This window comes from Pelodiscus sinensis, chromosome 31, assembly GCF_052426305.1.
Source record: "Pelodiscus sinensis isolate ZL-2025 chromosome 31, ASM5242630v1, whole genome shotgun sequence".
Lineage (NCBI taxonomy): Eukaryota > Metazoa > Chordata > Testudines > Trionychidae > Pelodiscus > Pelodiscus sinensis.
In genome coordinates this window covers 11,684,505-11,704,463 of record NC_143082.1, presented here as the reverse complement: position 1 = coordinate 11,704,463, position 19,959 = coordinate 11,684,505, and the positions used below count along the sequence as shown (strand labels likewise).

At 59.7% G+C, this 19,959-nt stretch overlaps 1 protein-coding gene across 2 annotated transcripts; it reads left to right on the top strand.

The window, feature by feature from the left end:
• Positions 1-818: 818 nt before the first annotated feature.
• On the top strand, positions 819-19,465 carry LMBR1L (limb development membrane protein 1 like). Of its 2 annotated transcripts, none has more exons than XM_089774853.1 (17): positions 819-1,003; positions 7,823-7,907; positions 12,682-12,718; positions 13,011-13,150; positions 13,257-13,360; positions 13,450-13,576; positions 14,004-14,072; positions 14,869-14,933; positions 15,217-15,292; positions 15,422-15,505; positions 15,738-15,814; positions 15,934-16,011; positions 16,380-16,453; positions 16,644-16,734; positions 17,169-17,235; positions 17,557-17,681; positions 17,858-19,465. In XM_089774853.1, the coding sequence occupies exons 1-16, from the start codon at positions 932-934 to the stop codon at positions 17,634-17,636; spliced, it is 1,326 nt and encodes a 441-aa protein (XP_089630979.1). In that variant the 5' UTR covers positions 819-931; the 3' UTR covers positions 17,637-17,681; positions 17,858-19,465. The 2 variants fall into 2 exon arrangements, with proteins under 2 accessions (XP_089630979.1, XP_075758088.2); XM_075901973.2 differs by having other exon boundaries at positions 17,520-17,681.
• Positions 19,466-19,959: the final 494 nt, after the last annotated feature.

The window sequence follows — 19,959 nt, the reverse complement described above, 5'->3', positions numbered from 1 at the left end:
TGGGGGGCAGCTGAAGTGCTGGGCTTTATAACCTCTTGGCCAAATCAGTTACGATCCCCTGTCAGGGGCTCCAAGATCTACCAGTGGATCCAAATCTGCTGATTGGTGACCACTGCCCTACAGGCTGGTAAGGTGCCAATGAATACAGCAGGACACTAAACTGTATCAGAAAGATGTAGGAGCTACGACCTGGGCTCTGCCCCTTGACTTGGGTTTGGTTCTGCACCAGATTGCTACCTCTAGTGCTAATCTGGGCCCATTCAGTGTTTTCCACAGGAGCTAAATGTATGGGGGTATTTAAATTTAGAAGGGGGGGGGGTTGAAAAATGACTAAATGGGCAACATTTAACTAGTTGACAGCGGCGAGGGGGTTGGGGATGCGGGGACATCTGCTCTCCGAAGCACGGCCAGGCACTTGCCTTCACCCCGTGGTAAAATGGGAAACTGAGGCACGCAGGGGCCAGGTGATTACATGAGAACATAAGAACGGCCGTACTGGATCAGACCCCTTGGTCAGTCACGCCGGAAATATGGGGCAGCGCCCTGGGTTAGTGGGCAAAGACGGGACCATCCCCGGGCTCCGAGATCGGCCCCCCCAAGTCTACCTCTAGTAGCAGCCGGCAGGGGTCCTATCCCGGCTCCGGGCGGAGCTGCGAGCTCGGCCTATCGAGTACCCCTCCCGTCTCGGCCAATGAGAAGCGGGCCCATTGAACCTGCAGCCAATGAGCCCTTAGCACGGTCGATTGAAGGCGTGGCCCCGCCCCCGGCCCGGCCCCCTTGCCCGCGGGCGGGGGGGGGGGGATTTAAGAGCAGAACGCGGCGCTCCCTGCGTGGATACAGTGTAGCGAGCGTAGGCGGCGCGTTAAAGGGGCCGCGGGGACCGAGCCGAGGGGCGCCCCGCAAGTCCTGCCCCAGCCATGCGGGGCGGGGAATGGAGCCGGCGGAGGTGGACGTGCTGGGGCTGCAGGAGCAGCTGTTCCACGAGCGGGTGCGGGAGTGCCTGGTGAGTGGCGGGGGCTTAGCTGCGGAGGGGGAGTTGAGGGGGCGGGGCGGTGTCACGGTGATGGGCGCAGGATAGGCAGGGCCACCCTCCGGGGGTCCGCCTCTGCTCCCGACAGGGCACGGTCCGGCTCGGCGGTTGGGGGAGCTGGGCAGAGAGAGGGAAGGCCTGAGGGATCTCAGCGCACCTCTCCCCCCTTGACTGAGCCCTGGGGCAGCAGGAGTGGGGGTGCTGGCGTTTGCCCTCGAATTCTGCTCAGGGGTTCAGTTGCTGGGCCCAGGTCTATGTGGGGGCAGCGCTGACAGAGGGGCTGGGTTGAGCTGGTGATCAGCACTTGAGCAAGAAGAACAAAACTCCCCCCACCCCTCTTCAGCCCTCCAGCTGGGGCGCTGTGCGGAAAAGATCCTTGTTTGGGCATTCCTAGCAGCGTGTGCATGTGTAACGCATTTCACCCCCACCCACTGCACAGGCCTGCTTGTGAGCTGCTTTGACCCTGCTGCTGAAATGCAGCCACTTCTGGTGCGTGGCAGGGCAAGACCCTCCTTGAGAGCTACATACACTTCCTGTCCCACTCTGCCATGTTTCTGCTCTCACCCCGCTGTGCCCCAAGAAACCCGTTAGGGAGCTTTGGAGCAGGGAAGCAGCCTGGTCTGAGTAGCTGGGCCCACTATGGGCCTTGCCTTTGGCACCCACCCTGTGTGATATCTGTCTTTGGGTGCCTTGCTCTTCCATTGCTCATATCCATTCTCCCCGCACTGGATACCCATCCCTCTCCTGGTGCCCTGCTTATCTCTTCTGGAGCTGTGTTCAGCTACAGCTAGCTGCCTTTAGAGATTGTGGCCTTTTGGTGGCTGCAAAGCCATTTCCCCACCCAAGAAGGGCTGTCATCGGGATGCAGCCAACACCTGTGTCGGACTATCATGCCTGGCCACATGTCAATGACGGCCAGGCTGTGCTTGGGCGGAGTGGGTCTGAGTGCAGAGCAGGCTGCATCCAGACTGCATCAGCTGTGGACTGTGTTTTGACACCCGATGCCTGCAGTGGCTCGGTTTCCCAGTGTCAGCTAGAAACGGGGGCATCTGGCGAGCAACTTGTTTTCGGCCTGTGCCTGTGCCCAAAGACAGCTGTCCGGCTCGTCTCTGTGCCACGGTGCTCGGAAGGTTTGGCAGCGGGAGAGAGGTTCGTCCATTGGAGCCGTTTGCTGTGCTCTCTCGCCCTCTGACCCTTCCATATGCCAGCCACAGGGTGGCTGGGCGGGGGCAAGGAGCATCTGGGAATTCTGGGGCACTCTGCAGGATGCCTGCCTCAAACTCCCCTCTCTTTGCTGGGATGGGAGCTGGCCACCGAGTCTAGGAACAGGCCCTGTTTGCTGTCAGGGAAGGGAACAGGCTAGAACCTTTTGACACCTGCATCCTTGCCAACCCACCGTGACTCCAGCATCAGCTGGACTGTGGGTTCGAACCCTTCCTCCACCAGCATTGGCAGCTCTGTGCCATGGGGCCTGGCTGTGCTGTGAAACAAGCTATGCTGGGGCAGGTATTTGGGTGCACACGGCAGCCCGCTGGTGCTGTCACCCCTGGCTCAGGCTTGAGGTGTGCGTGGGACTGAACCCAAGATGGGCCTGGCACAGCTCAGGGATGCAGTTCGCTTGCTTGTTCCCAGGGTCGTGCTCAAGCTGAGCCGGGGTTTTCTCCATGCTGCCAGGGCCGTATCCTGCTTGGCAGGCTGAGGGGGCCAGTGAGAGAAGCTGCTGAGCTTGTTTTTCCTGCTGAAGTGACATCACTTAAAGGGTTCAGGAATTTCCCCACCCCCCTGTTCGGGCTGATCTGTTTGCACGCAGCTGTGCCTGAGCCCATCTTGGTTGGCCTGGGAATCCGCATGGCTGATGCTCCATGGGGGAGGGGTGCTGTTTAGCTGGTTCCTTCTCCTCCTCCCAGGCTGGTTAAATGATGTCACTTAAGACTGAAGCACCCCCCAGCAAAAGTGGGCTGGAGTCAGCCTGATTGGTGGGGGGCACAGAGCCACGGACACAGTAGGGGGTTGATAACCCAGGAGTCCTGGTCCCCTGTCTTGTGCTGTAGCTGGGTAGTCACACTGGTGCCTGTCAATCAGGGGTCCTCCAAAGAGGAGAGTTGGCCGCAGGCTCTTGGAGGTAAAACTAATGGTAGGAGCCAGATTTTGTGTGTGGGGGGGAGAGGGGGCAAATGTAGGGCCCCACCCCATAAGTCCCTATACTTATGTGTGTGTGTGTGTGTACCCTGGCATGGCTTCTCTCTGACCAGCCAGCTCACACTGGTTGTAGGGGGCCTGGCCGTGATGGGTGGTTGTGCTGGTTATGCCACCCTCTGCTGCAGGCAGTGGCCTTGCTGTGGGTTTGCCCAGCTGGAACTGAGGTCAGAGTTTGACCTATGGGTGGATGATCAGTGACTCCACCCATCTGACAGGGGGTTGGCATAGGTGGATGTGACCGCTAACGCAAGGCAGTGGCCTCAAGACACTGTTTCCCAGCTCTGCCACTCACTCACCGTGTTACCTTGGTTGGGTCACTCATCTCTGCAGGAAGGGGCTGAGAACCGGGGATGGGGTGAGACCAGGCTGGGGTTGCGGAGAGACCCTGGGAGGAAGGAGCGATGCTGCTGTTCCTCCTGGCCTGGGGCCTGTGTCAGAGAGGAAGGGGGAAGCCAAAGTCCACGACCTGCCCAGCCCTGTCTGGCTGTGCTGCTGGGGCGGCAGAAACGCCTTTGCTTGGCGCAAGCCGCGAGGAGGTAACTTGAGCATCCAGCATACGCACGCTCTGGCTTGCGTAAGGCTTTACACAGCAGTGTCGGGAGCTCTCCCTGCTGGGGATGCAGGGGCCTTGCGGAGGGGCACAGGAGAGGACCTTGTGGCTGCAGGTAGTTTACCTGGGGCTGGGGGAAGACTGGAAGCCCCTTTATTTCCCTGCTGAATCCCATTAATTTCTTTCCTGCCTGGCCTTCCTGGAATTCCCAACTGGGCAAGTTTTAACTGGGTCCCTCCCCCTCTGTCATAAGGGCTAAGGCTGCAGGATAAGGTGGGCTACAGGCTGATGCCAGCTGGGCCGTGTGGTCCAGCAGCAGGCCTGGCCTTTGGGGCTGGGGCGGGGGGGAGGGATGACACGTTTGTAGGTCTGGGAAGGGGGTATAAAGAGCCACTCAGAGCATTAGCTTCTGCGGGTGTCGGGGAGGGGAGGTGCTGCTCAAGAATGAGGTCACGGCCATTCAGTGCCTGCGCCCGCCTCCGAGAGCAGTGTGCTCTGCGCCGGTCCCATCCTGTGTTCCCTGCTGGATGTATCTTCTCCAGGGATGCCTGTTGGGGGTTGGAGATTGCTGGGGTGGCAGTGGGCTGCGGAGCTGGGCAAAGAGATGAGGGATCCTCCCCATCTGGGTTGCTCCAGTGTATAGCAGAGAGGAGGGGCCAGATGTGGGTCAGAAGGGGGAGCCCGGGCAGCCTTCCTTTCAGGGAAGAGAGCCTCACAAATGGGCCCGGTGTAGGGGCCAGGCCAGGAAGCTGAGGCCCAGCTGGCTCTGTCTAGCCCTCTGGGAAGCCCCCGTGTGACCACCCCTGTGCAGGATCCTAACCTCTAGAGTCTTGGGCACAGCCTGGTGAGAAGGCTCTAAGCTTCAGTCGTGCTGGAAGAGCATAACAAGTGGAGTTCCACAGGGGTCTGTTATTGAACAGAACCGGTCCCAAATCCTCATCAAAGATTTAGATATGGGCATAGAGGTACACTGATTAAGTTTGCAGATGGTCCCAAGCTGGGAGGGGTTGCAACTGCCTTGAAGGATAAGGTCATAATTAAAATGATCTGGAGAAATGGTCCGAGGTAAAGAGGATGAAGTTTAATAAGGACAAATGCAAAATACTCCACTTAGGAAGGAACAATCAGTTTCACGCATACAGGATGGGAAGTGATTGTCTAGGAAGGACAAAAGGGATCTAGGGGTCACAGTGGACCCCAAGCTAAATGAGTCACCAGTGGGACACTGTTGCAAAAAAAGCAAACATGATCCTGGGATGCATTAGCAGGAGTGTTGTGAGCAAGACATGAAAAGTCGTTCTTCTGCTCTACTCTGCACTGATTAGGCCTCGGAGTATTGTCCTGTTCTGGGTACCACATTTCAGTAAAGATGTGGAGAAATTGGAGATGGTCCAAAGAAGAGCAACAAAAATGATTAAAGGTCTAGAAAACATGAGCTATGAGGGTAGAACTGTGCTTCTTTAGTTTAGAAAAGAGAAGGCCAATAGGGGACGTGGTAGTAGTTTTCAGGTATCTAAAAGGGTGTCACAGAGAGGAGAGGGGAAATTGTTCTCTTTGGCCTCTGAGGATAGGACAAGAAGCAATGGGCTTAAACTGCAGCATGGGAGGTTTAGGCTGGACATTAGGAAAAACTTCCCAACTGTCAGGGTGGTTAAACACTGGAATAAATTGCCTAGAGAGGTTGTGGAATCTCCATCATTGGAGAAACGTAAGAGCCGGTTAGACTGTCAAAGATCATCTGGTGCTTGGTCCTGCTGTGAGGGGACTGGACTTGGTGATCTCTTGTGGTTTCTTTCAGTTCTAGTATTCTGTGATTCTACGATCCTGTGGCAGTGAGTTCCGCAGGCTAAGTATTGTGTGATTAACAGATTTCCTTTGTATGTGTTGAGCTGCCCCTGCCCTTTAATTGCTGAATCCCTCTGTAAAAGGGAATCTGTGTAGGTCTAGGCAGCAGGGCCCACTGGGCCTCCCCCCTGCCTGCTAGTGGTGCTGGTTGGCTCCTTCCCAGCGACAAGAGAGGTCCAATGGTTCTCGGCTGGCTTCTAATGCAGACCTACTAGGAGGACTGTCCGAGTGGGTGTGACATCAGAGCCTTGAGCTAGGTGTGGCCTTTGAGGGGTTAACCCTGGGCCAGCGCCTAGAGAACCCTACATTTAAACCACCCAGACCTGCCGAATTGCCCATCCCCAGCCTGACACCAGCTCATGTCACGGCTGCCTGTCCCCAGAGGCATTTTCTTTGCCCAGGGATGCAGCACAGCGGTGGGGAGACCCGACCTGGGCTTGCTCCAGCAGCTGAGCTCTTAGCTGCCATTGGCCTCCATTTAATTGAGATTTAAACTCCTTTGCCCGTGTGCCAGGCTGTAGGAGGGACTGGGCTGCCAGTGGGACGTGCCGCTTCTGGAGCAGTTCTGGCTGTGCTGATGTGTAAGGAGCCTCCTCAACCACAAGGGCAGGGTCCAGAGCCCAGTGGGAGGCTGCCGGTGCTCTCCTGGACAGTCTGCGCCCCTACAGGGGGACAGGAGCGAGCAGGGTGGGAAGGGCAGTGAATGGTGCTGATGCAATGAAGCCAGTGGGTTCAGATTAACCTTTGCGCCCCGCCTGTCTGACACGCGCCGCAAGGGAGCAAAGGTCCGTGCGTTCTTAAAACGTAGCCGGCTTTGCTTGGACCTCGGAGTGCGGCTCAGCGCGGGTGAGCCATGTCCCACTTCTCTGGAGCTGCCTGCAGCTCTGTAAGGGGCTTGGCCGGCTTCCTTCCAGTCACTGCTATGGGCTTAGCGCTGGTGGTAGGCTGGATTGTCAGCCCTGGGCCCTCGCGTACATCAGAAGGTCCTGGGCAAGGCCCCTTCTCAGCCCCCCACAAGAGGCGGATGACTGAGTGGGGGTGTTCTGTGTGGCTGTCGCTCACCCTCCGGGCTGGGACCTGCTGAACTTATCTTGCGTCTGCTGCCAGGTGGTGGCTGCTTTCTGTCCTGCTTGGCATGGCCTGGCTTGGACCCGGCAAAGAGAAAGCGAGCAGCCAGCCTGGCTGCAGTGTCACCGTAACCCAGACCCCAGCAACACAAATACCTTTGTGGGCCGGGGCCAAATCCGCTCTATTTGTTCAGAGACTGATTCCTCCCGCTTGCCCTGAGAGTGACACCCCTCCCCCCGCTATGCCCTGCTCCAATTGCACCTGCAAAATGCAGCACCCCCCCCCCACACACACACAATCCCTTCCTTCCCTGCCCCTGCCCCATGGCTGTCTGCAGCGATTGGTGGGGCGGGTGGCTTGGTAGCTCCCCTGTTGACAGCCCTGCCCCAATCAGCCTAATGTGTGTTGCTGGGTGTTCCTGCCCTTCAGCTGCTCCCATCCTGGCTGGGGGGCTAATACAACAGCTCCCCACAGAGCCACGCTGGCTAGAACAGGAACCCAGCAGATGGGTCTGTGCCCACTGCAAGCTCTGCCCTGTCCCACACGGGCATCATGGCATCCCTGTGCCCCAGGCTGGCAGCTCTGGGTTGATCCTAGGGGAGGGTGTCTTTAAACTGGAGCCGCATGCATCCCACCCTTCTGCGCTGGGCAACATCTGCAGGGGCATCTCCTCCTCCATGGGGATGCTGGGCACATCTGGTTGGGAGCTTGGCAGGGTGCTGAGTCCCTCCCTTGGATTTCTGGACATCGATCTGGAGGGCACTGATTGTGGGTCCCCTGGTTTTCTCCAGCTGGGGTTGGCAGTGTTAGGAGCAGAGAATTCCTGCCTGAGACATTAACCCCTCACCATCCATGGGCATGGCAAAGTGACTGGTTTGCCCCAGGACAGTGCCCACTGCTAAACCTGTAAAGGCCTGCAGGCCTCAGGGCTTCCTGTTTCCAGCTGGGATGGGGTCAGGCAGAAATGGGCATAGAAACTGCCCCCTCCCCCAGAGCAAGGCTGGGTATCGTGTGGTGGGCAGGCCAGGGGCTTGGAGAGCAGAAAGTGTGCGTGTGTGTGAGAGAGAGAACTGGGGGGTGAGGAGAATCCATCTGCCTGGGTGGCCTCTGACCCATGTGTCTCCCTACAGATCTGCACACTGCTCTTCGCCAGCCTCTACATCCTCTGCCACTTCATCATAACCTGCTTCAAGAAGCACACGGACTTTGCCACAGGTAACGGACTGGGCCCTGCTTCAGGGCGAGGGCGTGGTCCGGAGCCCAGCCGGAGTCTGCCAGTGCCCTCCCAGCCCTGCCCACCCCCACACCTGAACCCCTGGGAGCTGGCAGGCCCCATGAACTCTGGCTTCCTTGTTCAGGTCTCTGCATTCAGCCACAAGAGCTTCCCTCCCCCAAACTCCTAGCCTTCCAGCAGCCCCCGCCACGTCACTCCCCTCACTCCCGACTACCCGAGCCAGGAGCTGAAGCTCCTGCGGCAGCTTTGCTGTGTGTCTATTTGGCCCACCCCAGGGGAGACCCCATCCTGCTTGGGAGGGCCCCTCTTGGTTTGTTTACATGGCTGCTGTGTTGCAGTTGCCATGGGCAACCCCCCCCCCCCCCATCCCTGGGAGCTGGGCTGGGAGACCAGCCTCTCCGAAGTGTTGCCTGGTTCTGTCGCTAGGCACGGTGTCATCACCACGGTTTCCTCCCGGGGCTCTGCAGCGAGCCCAGAGCCGGGTGTCAATGGGGCTGGTGGGAGATGTGGGGAGATGAGAACTGAAACCCCAGGCAGGGCCTATGGCAGGAGAGGCATCCTTGTAGTCCAGGAGGAGGTGTCTCACCCCTCCTGTCCTGTCCCTGGCGTTCCCCTCACGGTGCTGGGGGCTGCATGGGATGTAGCTGGTCTACCCAGCATCCTGTGAACTAAGGTGGGCAAGAGCCAAGAGGGGGTCTGGGCACAGAACAGGGTGTGGCCAGAAATGAGGAGAGGGATACTGGTGAGAGCCCAGGAAGGGAAAACCCTCTGCCCCATAGCACCCTGCATCTGCACCATAGCACCCTCCTCTCCACAGGGGGCATCAGCAGTGAGGCTGGCACCAGCGTCTTCTGGTCTGTGGCTGCATCAGTAGCCTTGGCCATTCCTGGTGCGTTGGGGCGGGGGCCGTGTTCCCTGCCAATGGGCCCCTTGCATGCAATTCCCCTGGGGGTTCTGTGGATCGGTGGATCTGCCCCCACCCCCCGCTTTCCCATTGTCTCCTGTGCTGAGGCCAGGTCTTGGCTCCTGCTGTGCCCTACTGGCTTGGGGACCTGTCTCTCCCAGGGATTCACCAAGGGCCTGCTGGCATGGCCATATCTATGCCCTACCAGATTCACAGCCCTGCAGAACATGTGAAATCTGGCCTTCAGCACAGGGTAAAAGCAGATGTACAGAGTTCCCAGGGGAGACCAGGGTTTCTCAAATCGGGGACCCAAAAGAGTTGCAGGGGTCACAAGGTTATTTTAGAAGGGCCACGGTGTTGCCACCCTTATTGCTGTGCTGCCTTCAGAACTGGAGAGCGGTGGTGACAATAGAGCCGGGTGCCCAGGTCTGAAGGCAGCACCCTGCCAGCAGCAGCGCAGAAGTAAGGGTGGCAGAACCATACCCATGTCTCCCTTACTCCTGTACTGCTGCCTTCAGAGCTGGGCCACCAGAGTGGTGACTAAGGACCAGCTCTGCAGGCAGCAGCACAGGAGTAAGAGGGCGACACCGTACCAGGTGATCCTTACTGCTTTGTTGCTGCTGGTGGTAGCTCTGGCTTCAGAGCTGGGCTCCCAGCCAGCAGCTGCTGCTCTCCAGCTGCCCAGCTCTGAAGGCAGCACCATGGCCAGCAGCAGTGCAGGAGGAAGGGTAGCTGTACCGCAACACCCCCCCCTCCCCAACTCCTTTTTGGGCCAGGATCCTACAATTACAGGACCATGACATTTCAGATTTAAATATCTGAAATCATGAGATTTTAACATTTTAAAATCCTGTGGCCATGAAATTAACCAAAATGGACCATGAATTTGGTAGGGCCCTACCTATCAATAAATGACTTAGCTCAGAGTCCCTCCTGCCCCATGCACATGTTGACAACCTGGTTCTTCTGGCTACCTGCTGACCTACCCTTCCCAACTCTTCTCCTTTCCCCGCCCATAAGCCAAGGTGAGTGACTCAGGGCCCAAGCATCTGGTCTGCAATCCAGAGACACCCCCACCACTGGGTTCCTATCCCAGCTGGGCTGGTGCAGCAGCTCGGGCTGGTGAGAAGAGGTTCAGAGAGTCCTGTCCCCTTCCCCCCCAGCCAGTGCCAGACCGAGCCATATTTGCGCTGCGAGCGCGTGGCGCATGCGCAGCCCGCCCCCAGGTGCATGGCGCCTGATTGACATGGTAAGGGGCGCTGCGACCCCTCCCCCAGGCGCCAACCTATGGAGGGGCACCTGATTGAAGTGGTAAGGGGTGTCATGTGCCTGGGTGCAAGGCGTATGTGTAGCCCTGCCCCCAGGCATGCCTCACCCCTCTACCACTTCAATCAGGCCCCCCCCCATAGGTTGGCATCCTGGGCAGCTAGCCACTCCCACCACCCTTAATCCGGCCCTGCCCCCAGCCCTGTCTACACCTTTCCAACTGGTCCCTTTCCCAATTGAGTGAAAGTCCTGTCTGGCAGCCCCCTGCATCTGAATGGGAGTGGGGCCTAGCTGGGGGAGGGGGAAGTCCCCTGGGTGGGAGGTCTGCTCTGGGGGTCCTTGCCCTTGCAGTGACCCAGCTGAGAGCTCGACTCCCAGCCCGTTCTCCGCAGCCTAGGTGCGGTATGGATGGGGGTCAGCGTGGAAGAGGTTCAGTTGCGCTTCCCTCTGAGCAGATCCTGCCGCTGGGGAAGGGCAGGACCCAAGCTCCTGGCCGGGGGGCGAAGATGCCAGGACCCATAAGTCCGTGTCTTGAGCCCGACTTGCTGACCAAATGTGAATCCTGGCGGTGTGAGTGGGCTGGGAGACGGGGGGGCACAGTGCTGTGGGTTGTTCATCAGAGGCCGTGTCCTGCCCCAGAGGTGGCTGCTTTTCAGGGTGGGGGCAGCAATCCCTTACCTGCAGTGTACTGGAGATGTGGGGCTTAACTGGTATCTCTAAGGGGCTTTGGCACCTTTGAATGAGAGGCGGGGGACTGGCAGTGATTGGGGGTGGGTGGCTGAGACTGCCTGTGTGTCCCTAGAGCCCTCCTTCCCCACCACATCGTCCTCAATGCCCTTCCCCCTCCTCTGCGCTCACTGGCTTTTTCCACTGGCGTTGCTACCCCTGAATCGCTTTCCATCCTCAGCCGGGGTCTCTGGGTGCCGTGTGGGACTGGCTGGCCCGGGGACTCCTGTGCTGATATAAACAGCTGGCGGGGGTGTGCTGCTGCAGGGAGGGGGTGACGGTGCCCGGCTTTTGCCCTGATGTGCTGAGATCTGCCCGCATGGACACGCCCTTGGAAATGCAGAGCGGGGCCCAGGGCTGGAGCAGGCTGGAGACACGCCGAGGGTGGCGAACGGAGGGGACAGTCAGACAAGGAAATGCAGCCTCCCGGTTCCCTGCCCTGCGCTCTGGCCGTGCCCCAGGCTGCCTTTGTGGGGTTCTTTGTGCAGCATTTCCTTAGGTCTCCTTGCTGCCCGGTGAGCGGTGCTGGGGTGGAAACATCCTTCCAGGCTCCGAGTTGCCTGCAGCAGGGAGGGCTCCCAGGGTGGAAGGAACAGCTGGGGATGGGGGGGGGGGCGCTTGGTGAGCATGGTGGGGGGATGGGAACCAGGCTGTGAGCATTCATGCTGGCAGGGAGCCGGGTGGGTCGGGCTGAGGGAGCAAGGGAAGAGGAGCCATGTGTGACCTGAATACAGATGGGAGGCTCTGGCGGCTTGGTAGAGCAGGGAGGGGGGGGGGGCGGCTGAGCCCTGTTGAGTGGTGCTGTCTTCTGGGGAGCCTCTTCCTATCGCTCAGCCTCTCGGAAGCAGTTTGATTCAGTGAGATCCAAGCTGCACAGGACAGAGCTGTCCCCTGCCCCCGCAGCCCAGCCCATGTAGCTGCCCAGGCGATCAGCTGTTAGCAGGAGGTCTCTGCACACAGGCCTTGGAGGTGTCCACCAGCTTGCTCATGGTCCCTTTCCCGCTGTTTCTCCTCTGTGCTGAATCCGCGGGGGGTGCCACTGACAAAAATGTCACGCGGTCCCAGGTAGCCGGATGCCCTGGCTGTCAGATTCGTTGGCCCAAACACGAGGGGCTAACTGCTGCCCAGCACCATGGAGCCAGGGGTCCAGCCAGCAGTGTAATGCTGCCGGTGTGTCTGTCTGCCTGTCTACACACACGTGCATGTTACCATGGGCCCAAACTCCCCCAATTACTGTGCCCTCTGACCCCAGTGCTCCCGCACACTCAGCACTGACTGTCCCAGCCTGCCGGAAACCCCTGCCAAGTGAGCAGTGGCAACAATCCTGCCTGTTCGCATGGGCACACACCTCAGATGTTCTCCGTGTGCCCCGAGGACACAGGCGGCCTGGGTGGAATGTGGTTTCGGACAGAGGCAGGGGATGGAAGCCTGGTTTCCCTTAACGACACGTAACTTGGCTGAGTAATGCTGGTCCCAGCAATCTGCGGCCCTGTCCCCTCCAGCCTGTCCAGGAGCAGCGCAGCGAGGGAGGATCGGACTGGGACAAGCTGCTGGCCTGGGAATTCCAGCAGCCCCCAGGACAAGCTGAGACCCTGCCCCAAGCGGTGTGTTTCCAACGGGCGAGGCAGACAGAGGCGCCTTCTCCCCATCATACAGCTGGGGGGCGGAGGGGCTGCGCTGGGAGTAGCTAGCAGAGCTGGATGCCTGAATCCTGGCAGCCCTTGAGCAGCAAATCCCTGCTCTCCCCGCCCCAAACCTTGCTGCAGCTCCTAGCCGGAGCTGCCCCGACTCTGTCCCATGAGAGGTAATGAGCATGAGTCTCAGCTGAGCTAATGGGGTTTCTCCCCCTCTCTCTGCAGTGGAGGATGACGAAGATGCTGCTGTCAACAGAATTGCGTAAGTGCCTGGCTGTCTCTTTTTTCCCCCTTCCTGGTGTGCTGGGCCAGGTCAGGTTGTGCAGTGGTTAGAGCAGCCGGGGGACTCAGGACTCCTGGGTTCTCTCCCTAGCTCTGGGCAGGGAGTCCAGTGCTGAGAGCATCTCCCCCAACGTGCTGGGGGTCTCGGTGTGAGGTGTCTCCTGCCCCACCGGCTCGGGGGAGGGGGGCCCTAGGGAGGCTGGCAGGGGGGGGGGACAGAGGGTCTGGGTGGGGGCAGCGTGAGACTCATGCCTGTCTGCCCCATCCCCCAGGCTGTGGCTGTGCACCTTCACGCTGGCCGTCTCGCTGGGGGCCGTGCTGCTGCTGCCCTTCTCCATCATCAGCAACGAGGTGCTGCTGCTCTTCCCGCAGAACTACTACATCCAGTGGCTGAACGGCTCGCTGATCCACGGTGAGCGCCGCCCACCCCTCAGCCCTACCCAGCCGAGGGGCTGGGCCTGCGCAGGCCTGTGGAGAGACCGGGCTGAGCCCATGCCAACCTGCCTGTCTTCCCCCAGGCCTCTGGAATCTGGTCTTCCTCTTCTCCAACCTCTCCCTGGTCTTCCTCATGCCCTTCGCCTATTTCTTCACCGAGGCCGAGGGCTTTGCGGGATCCAAGAAGGTACCAGCTGCCCAGCCTCTGTCTCCCCCCCCCCGCCCTTCCCCTCTGGTGCCGCCAGTACCATGTTAAACTCTCCCCTCTCCCTACAGGGCATTATGGCCCGAGTCTACGAGACCTTCGTGGTGCTGCTGCTGCTGACGCTGCTGGTGCTGGGGATGGTCTGGGTGGCATTGGCCATTTTGGACAACGACACGGCCAGTCGGGAATCCCTGTATGGTGGGTGCCTGGGGCAGCATGAGCCGGCTCTGTGGGGCCTCGCGGGGGGCGTGGTGGTGCAGGCTCTCAGACAGAGGGGTCTGGACTCCTGGGTTCTTTCCCCAGCTCTGGGAAAGGGGAGTGTGTTCCGAGGGCTAGGGCTCAGACTCCTGAGTTGGATTTTCATCTCTGCGCTGCTCTGTGCCTCAGTTTCCCTGTGTGCAAAGTGGGGTGCTTGGTTCCCACCCATCCCCTTGCTGTGATGCTCTGGGATCAAAAGATGACACACCCTGTCAGAACTGCCAGTCCCTGTCCTCCCCCACCCTGCTCCACTGGCAGGGGATGTCACCTGCTGCGCCCCAGGGAATCCAGGCTAGGCACCAGGGCTCTCTCAGGCCCCATGGCTAACCCCATCGTGGGTGTAACATTAACCCTCTCCTCTCCACAGACCTGTGGGAATACTACCTCCCCTACCTCTACTCCTGCATCTCACTGTTTGGGGTGCTGCTGCTGCTGGGTGAGTCACAGGTTTGATTTCTTTGGACCAGGGGGTCCAGGCTGAATTACCAACCAACGCAGGGGGGCAGGCTGGCCATAGGGTTGGGGTGCTGGGCTTCTGTTCCCATCTCCAACAGCTGCCTGGCAGACCTAAGGAGAGTGTCTCTTGCTCTGCCTTCTTTATGAAATTGTCTTGCGCAGTTAGATGGGGAGATTTTGGGGGCAGGGCTGTCTGCCCCCTCACCCGAACAGAGGCCCGGGCAGGCTGTTGTGGCCAGACGCAGCCTCTAGCTCTGGCCCAACCCGGGGAGGGGCTGCATGGGCTCGGTTGGTGGATGTTTTCCAGGAGCTTCTGAGCTGGCTCTGGTCCAGACTAGCCCTGCTGTGAAGGTGGAGGCTGGAATTCAGGATTTCCTCTTCCTGCCTCACCACCCTGCCGACCTAGAGAAACTCTGGGTGGATTTTCCCTGCCCGTCCCTTTTTGATTTTAGGGTGGGGGCTTATTGTCCTAGCCCAGGGCTGTCTTTCCAGTTCTGGGTGCCTGTCCATCCCTCCCGTGTGCCCACACCGGCTAGATCCTGGCCCTGCCAGCTCCTCTCTGGAGATGCGCTGCCAGGGGGGCCACCCCCCTTTGCATGAGGAGGTCTAGGGCAGAGTCTCTTATGTCCCAGCCCCAGGCTCGGACCCGTCCTGCTGGGAGGCAGAAGGGCCCGATCCCTGTGGGCCCTTTTGCTGATGGCACGGCGCCACCTGCTGGCAGAAGGGGGCAGGGCTGCCTGTTCTCACCCTGCTCCTTTGCTCTGTTGGCCCCGCAGTGTGCACGCCTGTCGGCCTCTCGCGCATGTTCACAGTCACCGGGACGCTGCTGGTCAAGCCCAGGGTAAGGCTCCCACATCCTGCCGCTGCCCCATCTCCCACACCCCCCACCCTTGCTAGGGGGCTCTGAGCGGAGACTAACTCCTGGGGTCAAGCCCCTGCTGCAGCGCCTGATGGGAAAGAGGGGACGGTGGTGCATGCGGCTGGTCTAGTCTCTTCCTATGCTACAGGGGAATCAGTGGGGGTTGGGGTGTCTGTGGGTGCAACCCTCAGCCAGGGAGGGGTAGGGTGTTGCTTTCCCAACTGCAGGTGACTAACAGGCGGTGTGCTCTCCCTCTGCCCCCCAGCTGCTGGAGGATCTGGACGAGCAGCTGAACTGCACAGTGTTTGAGGAAGCCGCCCTCTCCCGCAAGATCTGTTCCAGTGAGTGTCTCCATCCCCCACCCCGGGGGGGAGGAGAGTAGGCAGCAGGCTGGCAAGATCCCGGCTTGCTCCAAGGGTTCCTTCCCCCTCCCCGGAACGTCATCCCTCCCGGCCTTTCTCCTTCCCCAGGTACAACCTCCTGCTGGCTGAACTTGAGTGTGGCTGTGCTGCGGGAGCGGTTCCTGGCCATCCAGAGCCGGAGACTCGCGCTGGGTAAGGAGTGGGGGGAAGAGGGGATGGAGCTGGACTCCCGGGTTCTATTCCCGGCCATGCCGTTAGCTCGCTAGGCGGTGAGATTGGTTTGATGCTTTGATCCAGGTGGGGGAGGGGCAGTGTTCATTCCCAAAGGGGAAGTTCCGGAGGAGCAGGAGGCTGGTGTTGGCTGGGGCAGGGGTGGAGCCTCGGGCACTTGCTCATCCGGGGCCTGTCCTGTGCTTCTTGGCAGAGCTGCGGCGCCGGGCCTCACCTTGGCAGCGGAACCTGGGCTACCCCCTGGCCATGCTGTGCCTCCTGGTGCTGACGGTAGGTGCTGGGTGGGGAGGGAGCCATGCCTGACACCCATGCCTCAGTTTCCCTGCTGGTCTGGAGTGGGAGGGGTGGTCCCTGATGGTGCTTCCTGACCTACCTCTGCTCCTTCGCAGGGCATCTCTGTGCTAGTTGTCTGCTTCCACACACTGGAGCTGCTGCTGGATGATGCTGCAATGCCACGGGGTATTCAGGTACCACTTGAGGGGGGGGGGCTCTGAGTGGAATCTGGCCCTTCCTCTCCCCCCCCCCCCCCCCCCCCCCGCCCCTTCCCCATTTCTGCTAAGGCTGCTCGGGCCCATGCATGGAACAAGTTTGCTGGGTCTCAGACCAGCTCCCATCAGCACCAGGGTGACCCAGCTTTTTAGCCCCAGGTTGTGGGAAGGAAGGGGGAGAGTCACCATGCACTGTGTAGGCAGTGCTTGCCCCATGGATCCATGGGGGAGGGGTGCCGGGATGTCCCATGACACAAACCCAGAGCTGGCTGGTTCCTGCTCCTGACTGCCCCCCACCAACTGCCTTCTCTCTCTCTCTCTCTCTCTCTCTCTCTCTCTCCTCACAGGACGCACCCCTGGGGCAGGTCTCCTTCTCCATCTTTGGGTCCTTTGGTGCTGCCATGCAGGTGGTCCTCATCTTGTATCCTTGTGGGGTGCAGTCCCACCCCCTGTGTCTGAGCCCTGCCAGGGGCTGCTCTTTCTAGGTCCTCTGCCAGCTGGTAACTGCCCGGCCAGTCCCGCCCCTCCTTCCCTGTGCCCGCGTCCCCATCCCTGCACCAGCTCCCTGGGTCCAGCACTTTCCTGGGCTTCCTCCTTAACCCTGGGCTCAGCTACCTGATGGTCTCCTCCGTTGTGGGCTTTTACAGCTCCCCCATGTTCATGAGGCTGCTCCCTGCAAGGCAGGATACCCCTATGACCAAGGTGAGTGGTACCTGCCCCTTGGTTGCCTGAAGCCCCCTGCTGGGGACACAGCATCAGAGCTGCTGACACTGCTGGCCACTAGGGACCATGATGGGGTGGGGGACCGCACCCAGGATTCCTGGGTTCTATTCCCCAGCTGGGCCACTGCCAGAGGCTGCATTGCATTGTCTCACCACACGAGGGCGCCATGCACCTGGTACCAGGCTGAACGGGGGGAAAAGCCCATCTAAGTGGGGGACCCCATCCTGCTGGGGTTCCCTAATTCTAGGGGTGCAGCTGCTGACCCTGGCCAGAGGGGGGGTTGTGCGTGGCTTGTGGGAGGGAGGAATTGCTGTGGTGTTTGGGGGGGACCAGGTCCGGTGCCTATACCAGTGTGCACCACGGATTTGGGCAGGGGTGGATTCCAAGTTTCAAGGCCTTTCTCTCCCACCCAGATCATTGGGAATTGTGTGTCCTTACTGGTGCTTAGCTCTGCGCTTCCCGTCTTCTCCAGGACGCTGGGTGAGTTTCCTGGGGCTGTGCTGCACACCCGGCACCCCCAGGGTGGAACTGATGGGTCCCAATACACTCGGGATGGGCAGCAGAACTGGGCCACTGGGGATGTCCTGCCCCATCCTCTTGGAGCACTGCACAGGGACTAAAGGGACAGTGTCAGAGCGTCTGTGTGGGGGTGCCCGGGGCTGGGATGACCAGGGGTGGGGGGCCAGGAAGGAGGGGCATTGGCGGGGCTGGGAGCAGTGGAGCCCAGCCCATGGAGAGGAGCACTCAGCCTGTTTCTCTCACAGGGATCACACGGTTTGACCTCCTGGGCGACTTTGGCAGGTTTAACTGGCTGGGAAACTTCTACATCGTCTTCCTCTACAACATGCTCTTTGCGGCCCTTGCCACCCTGTGCCTGGTGAAGAAGTTTACATGGGCCGTGCAGGCCGAGCTCATCCGAGCCTTGGGTGAGTGGCCACCTGTGCCCACCGGGAGCCAGCCCTGGCAGCTGTCCCACCGGCCTGCAGGGGGGTGATTGGGTGGGGAGCTGGGGCTGTGGGTGAAGGGGCTCTTGGCTGCCGGCAGGCTGATGGGCACGGAGGGGAAATGTAAGGGCAGCCCCTAATCCGTGTCTCTCCCCCAGGTTTGCACAAGCTGCCCCTGCCTGTGACACGTGCCCACCAGCCCAGCAAGCTTGGCTAGGATGCTGTGGGGCCACCCGATGGAGGGGAGCTGGGGGATACTGCAGCCCCACCAGACCAAGGAGGGCAGCTCTAGCTCCCATGCGCTGGATTTATTTGTCTCCTGCATTTTGAGCCGAAGAACCGGGGAATCAGGGACTCCCTGCCTGGTGGAAGGGATGGGGGACCTGCCTGACTCCACCCTCCTCTGTTTTGGACCAGTGGCCTGCTGGCGAGGAAGGGGCCAGTGTCTTCCTGGGGTGTTGATGCTGCCCAGGGATGGGGGGGGGAATCAGCCCCCCCCCCTGCTGGAACTGCTGCTGAGCAGGGCTCCCTGTCCCCGTTCTCCTCCTTCCCCTAGCTGGAGGCCTCAGGCACGCTGCAGGATGATCATGGGAGCCGATGGCCAGCTGGGGCCGCTGCAGGGCACAGAGGGGGCGCTGTGCAAGGCAGGGGTTTAGCAGGACCAGAAGCTGCCTCACTACAGTAGTTGCTGAAGCTCTCTGCTCGCCCCTGGGCTGGCCCATGCAAGCAGGCTGGAGGCCTGGTTCCATACCTCACTCAAGTGCACCAGGTGGCCACAGGTTGTGCCTCCTGGCTGCTTTGCCAGCTGTTTTCCGGCTGGGTCTTTTTTCAGTTGTCTTTTGTGTTTGGTTTTTTTTTTAATAGCTGCTACCCTAGTATTTACTTGTGAAATACTGTCCCCCTTCTTCCCCCCCCCCTGCCCTGGGCTACTCCTCTCTCTAGTGACTTAACTTGGGTTAAAAGGAGTGGGGCTCCAGGCAGGGCATGGAGCCAGGGAGGTGTCTGTGTGGTGTGGGAGGAAGGGGGGCTCCTTAGTCTAACACTTTAAAGATCCTCTGCTGTCCCGCCTCTCCCGGGCAGGGCCTGGGCATCTTCTTTCTTGCACCCAGGGTGCTGGGGGAGGTTGGGGAAAGGAAGGAGTGCTGCCTACACACCCTCCTCCAGCTGCTGGCCAGGCTGCTGTCTGACCTTGCGGTGTGTGTGGTGTCTATACTGCAGCTGCCTTCTGCAAAAGCTGATGCAAATGAAGCACAGAGTAGAAGATCTGTGCTTCATTTGCATAATTAACTAGCTCTTTTTACAAGAGGCTCTTGTGCCAAAAGGAGGGGTGTAGACAGCTCATTTTTTCAGGAAGCCCAGCTCTGGCACAAGAGGAGGTTTTTTGCACACACAGGAGCCGCCTATGCTGCTCCTTCTTGTGCCAAAAGCCTCTTGTGTAAAAATGGAAAATTATGCAAATATTTTACTCTGCTTCATTTGAATAAGCTTTTGTAGAAGAAGACTGCAGTATAGATGTAGCCTGGGGGGGATTATAGGCCTTGGGGAACACCTGGGAGCTGGGGTGGGATCCTCTGTCTTTCCTGCAGGAGCTCCTAGAGCAAGCCTGTGCTCAGCCCTGCCCTCTAGCACACCTGGGCTCCTTTGCTGATCTAGTGCGTGTGTCAGGTCTCAGCTCATCCCTGTTGTCACGGGCAGCAGCCCAGGGCAATCAATTGCTGTGTTGTTTTGTTTTTATTTAAATAAAAAGTGTCTTTCTTTTTTTAAAATAGCTGGTGGGTAGCCAGCAGCCTGCAAGTTAGGTGTTCCTTCTGTTCAAATCCCTGATGGATGTGTGGTTCCCAGCCTCTGGGCCACTGAATTCCCCCCTCATCTACCCTCCCCCACCCATCTCTGTACCAAGCTACCCCCAGCCTCACCTGCTGCCCCTGAGCCCCCTGCCTGCCCTTGGTTCCCTGCTTCTCCACCTGGGTACAACTTCCTCTCCTAGGTGCTAGGACACATGCTAAGCTACAGGCAGACAAACACCCCCTCCCAGCTCTGGCCCTGCTCTGGTTGCTGGGGGGCCTGCTGGGTGCTGTTTGTAGCAGCAGCCTAGCTGCTCTTTGGCACATGCATCTTCCCACACCCATTTGCATACACAATCTCTCCTCCTTCCCCCCCCCCCCTGCTTTTGCCTGTAATTACTCTTTTTCCTGACTGTAGCTAATGAGCCTTTTCCGGTCCCTACACCCCCAAATGAGCCAGGGCAAAGGTGAGGGTT

Coding starts and splice junctions, on each gene's coding strand:
- LMBR1L (XM_075901973.2), top strand. CDS start 932: ATGGAGCCGGCGGAGGTGGACGTGCTGGGGCTGCAGGAGCAGCTGTTC. Junction 13,361..13,449: donor GCTTTGCGGGATCCAAGAAG/GTACCAGCTGCC, acceptor CTCTCCCTACAG/GGCATTATGGCCCGAGTCTA. Junction 13,577..14,003: donor CAGTCGGGAATCCCTGTATG/GTGGGTGCCTGG, acceptor TCCTCTCCACAG/ACCTGTGGGAATACTACCTC.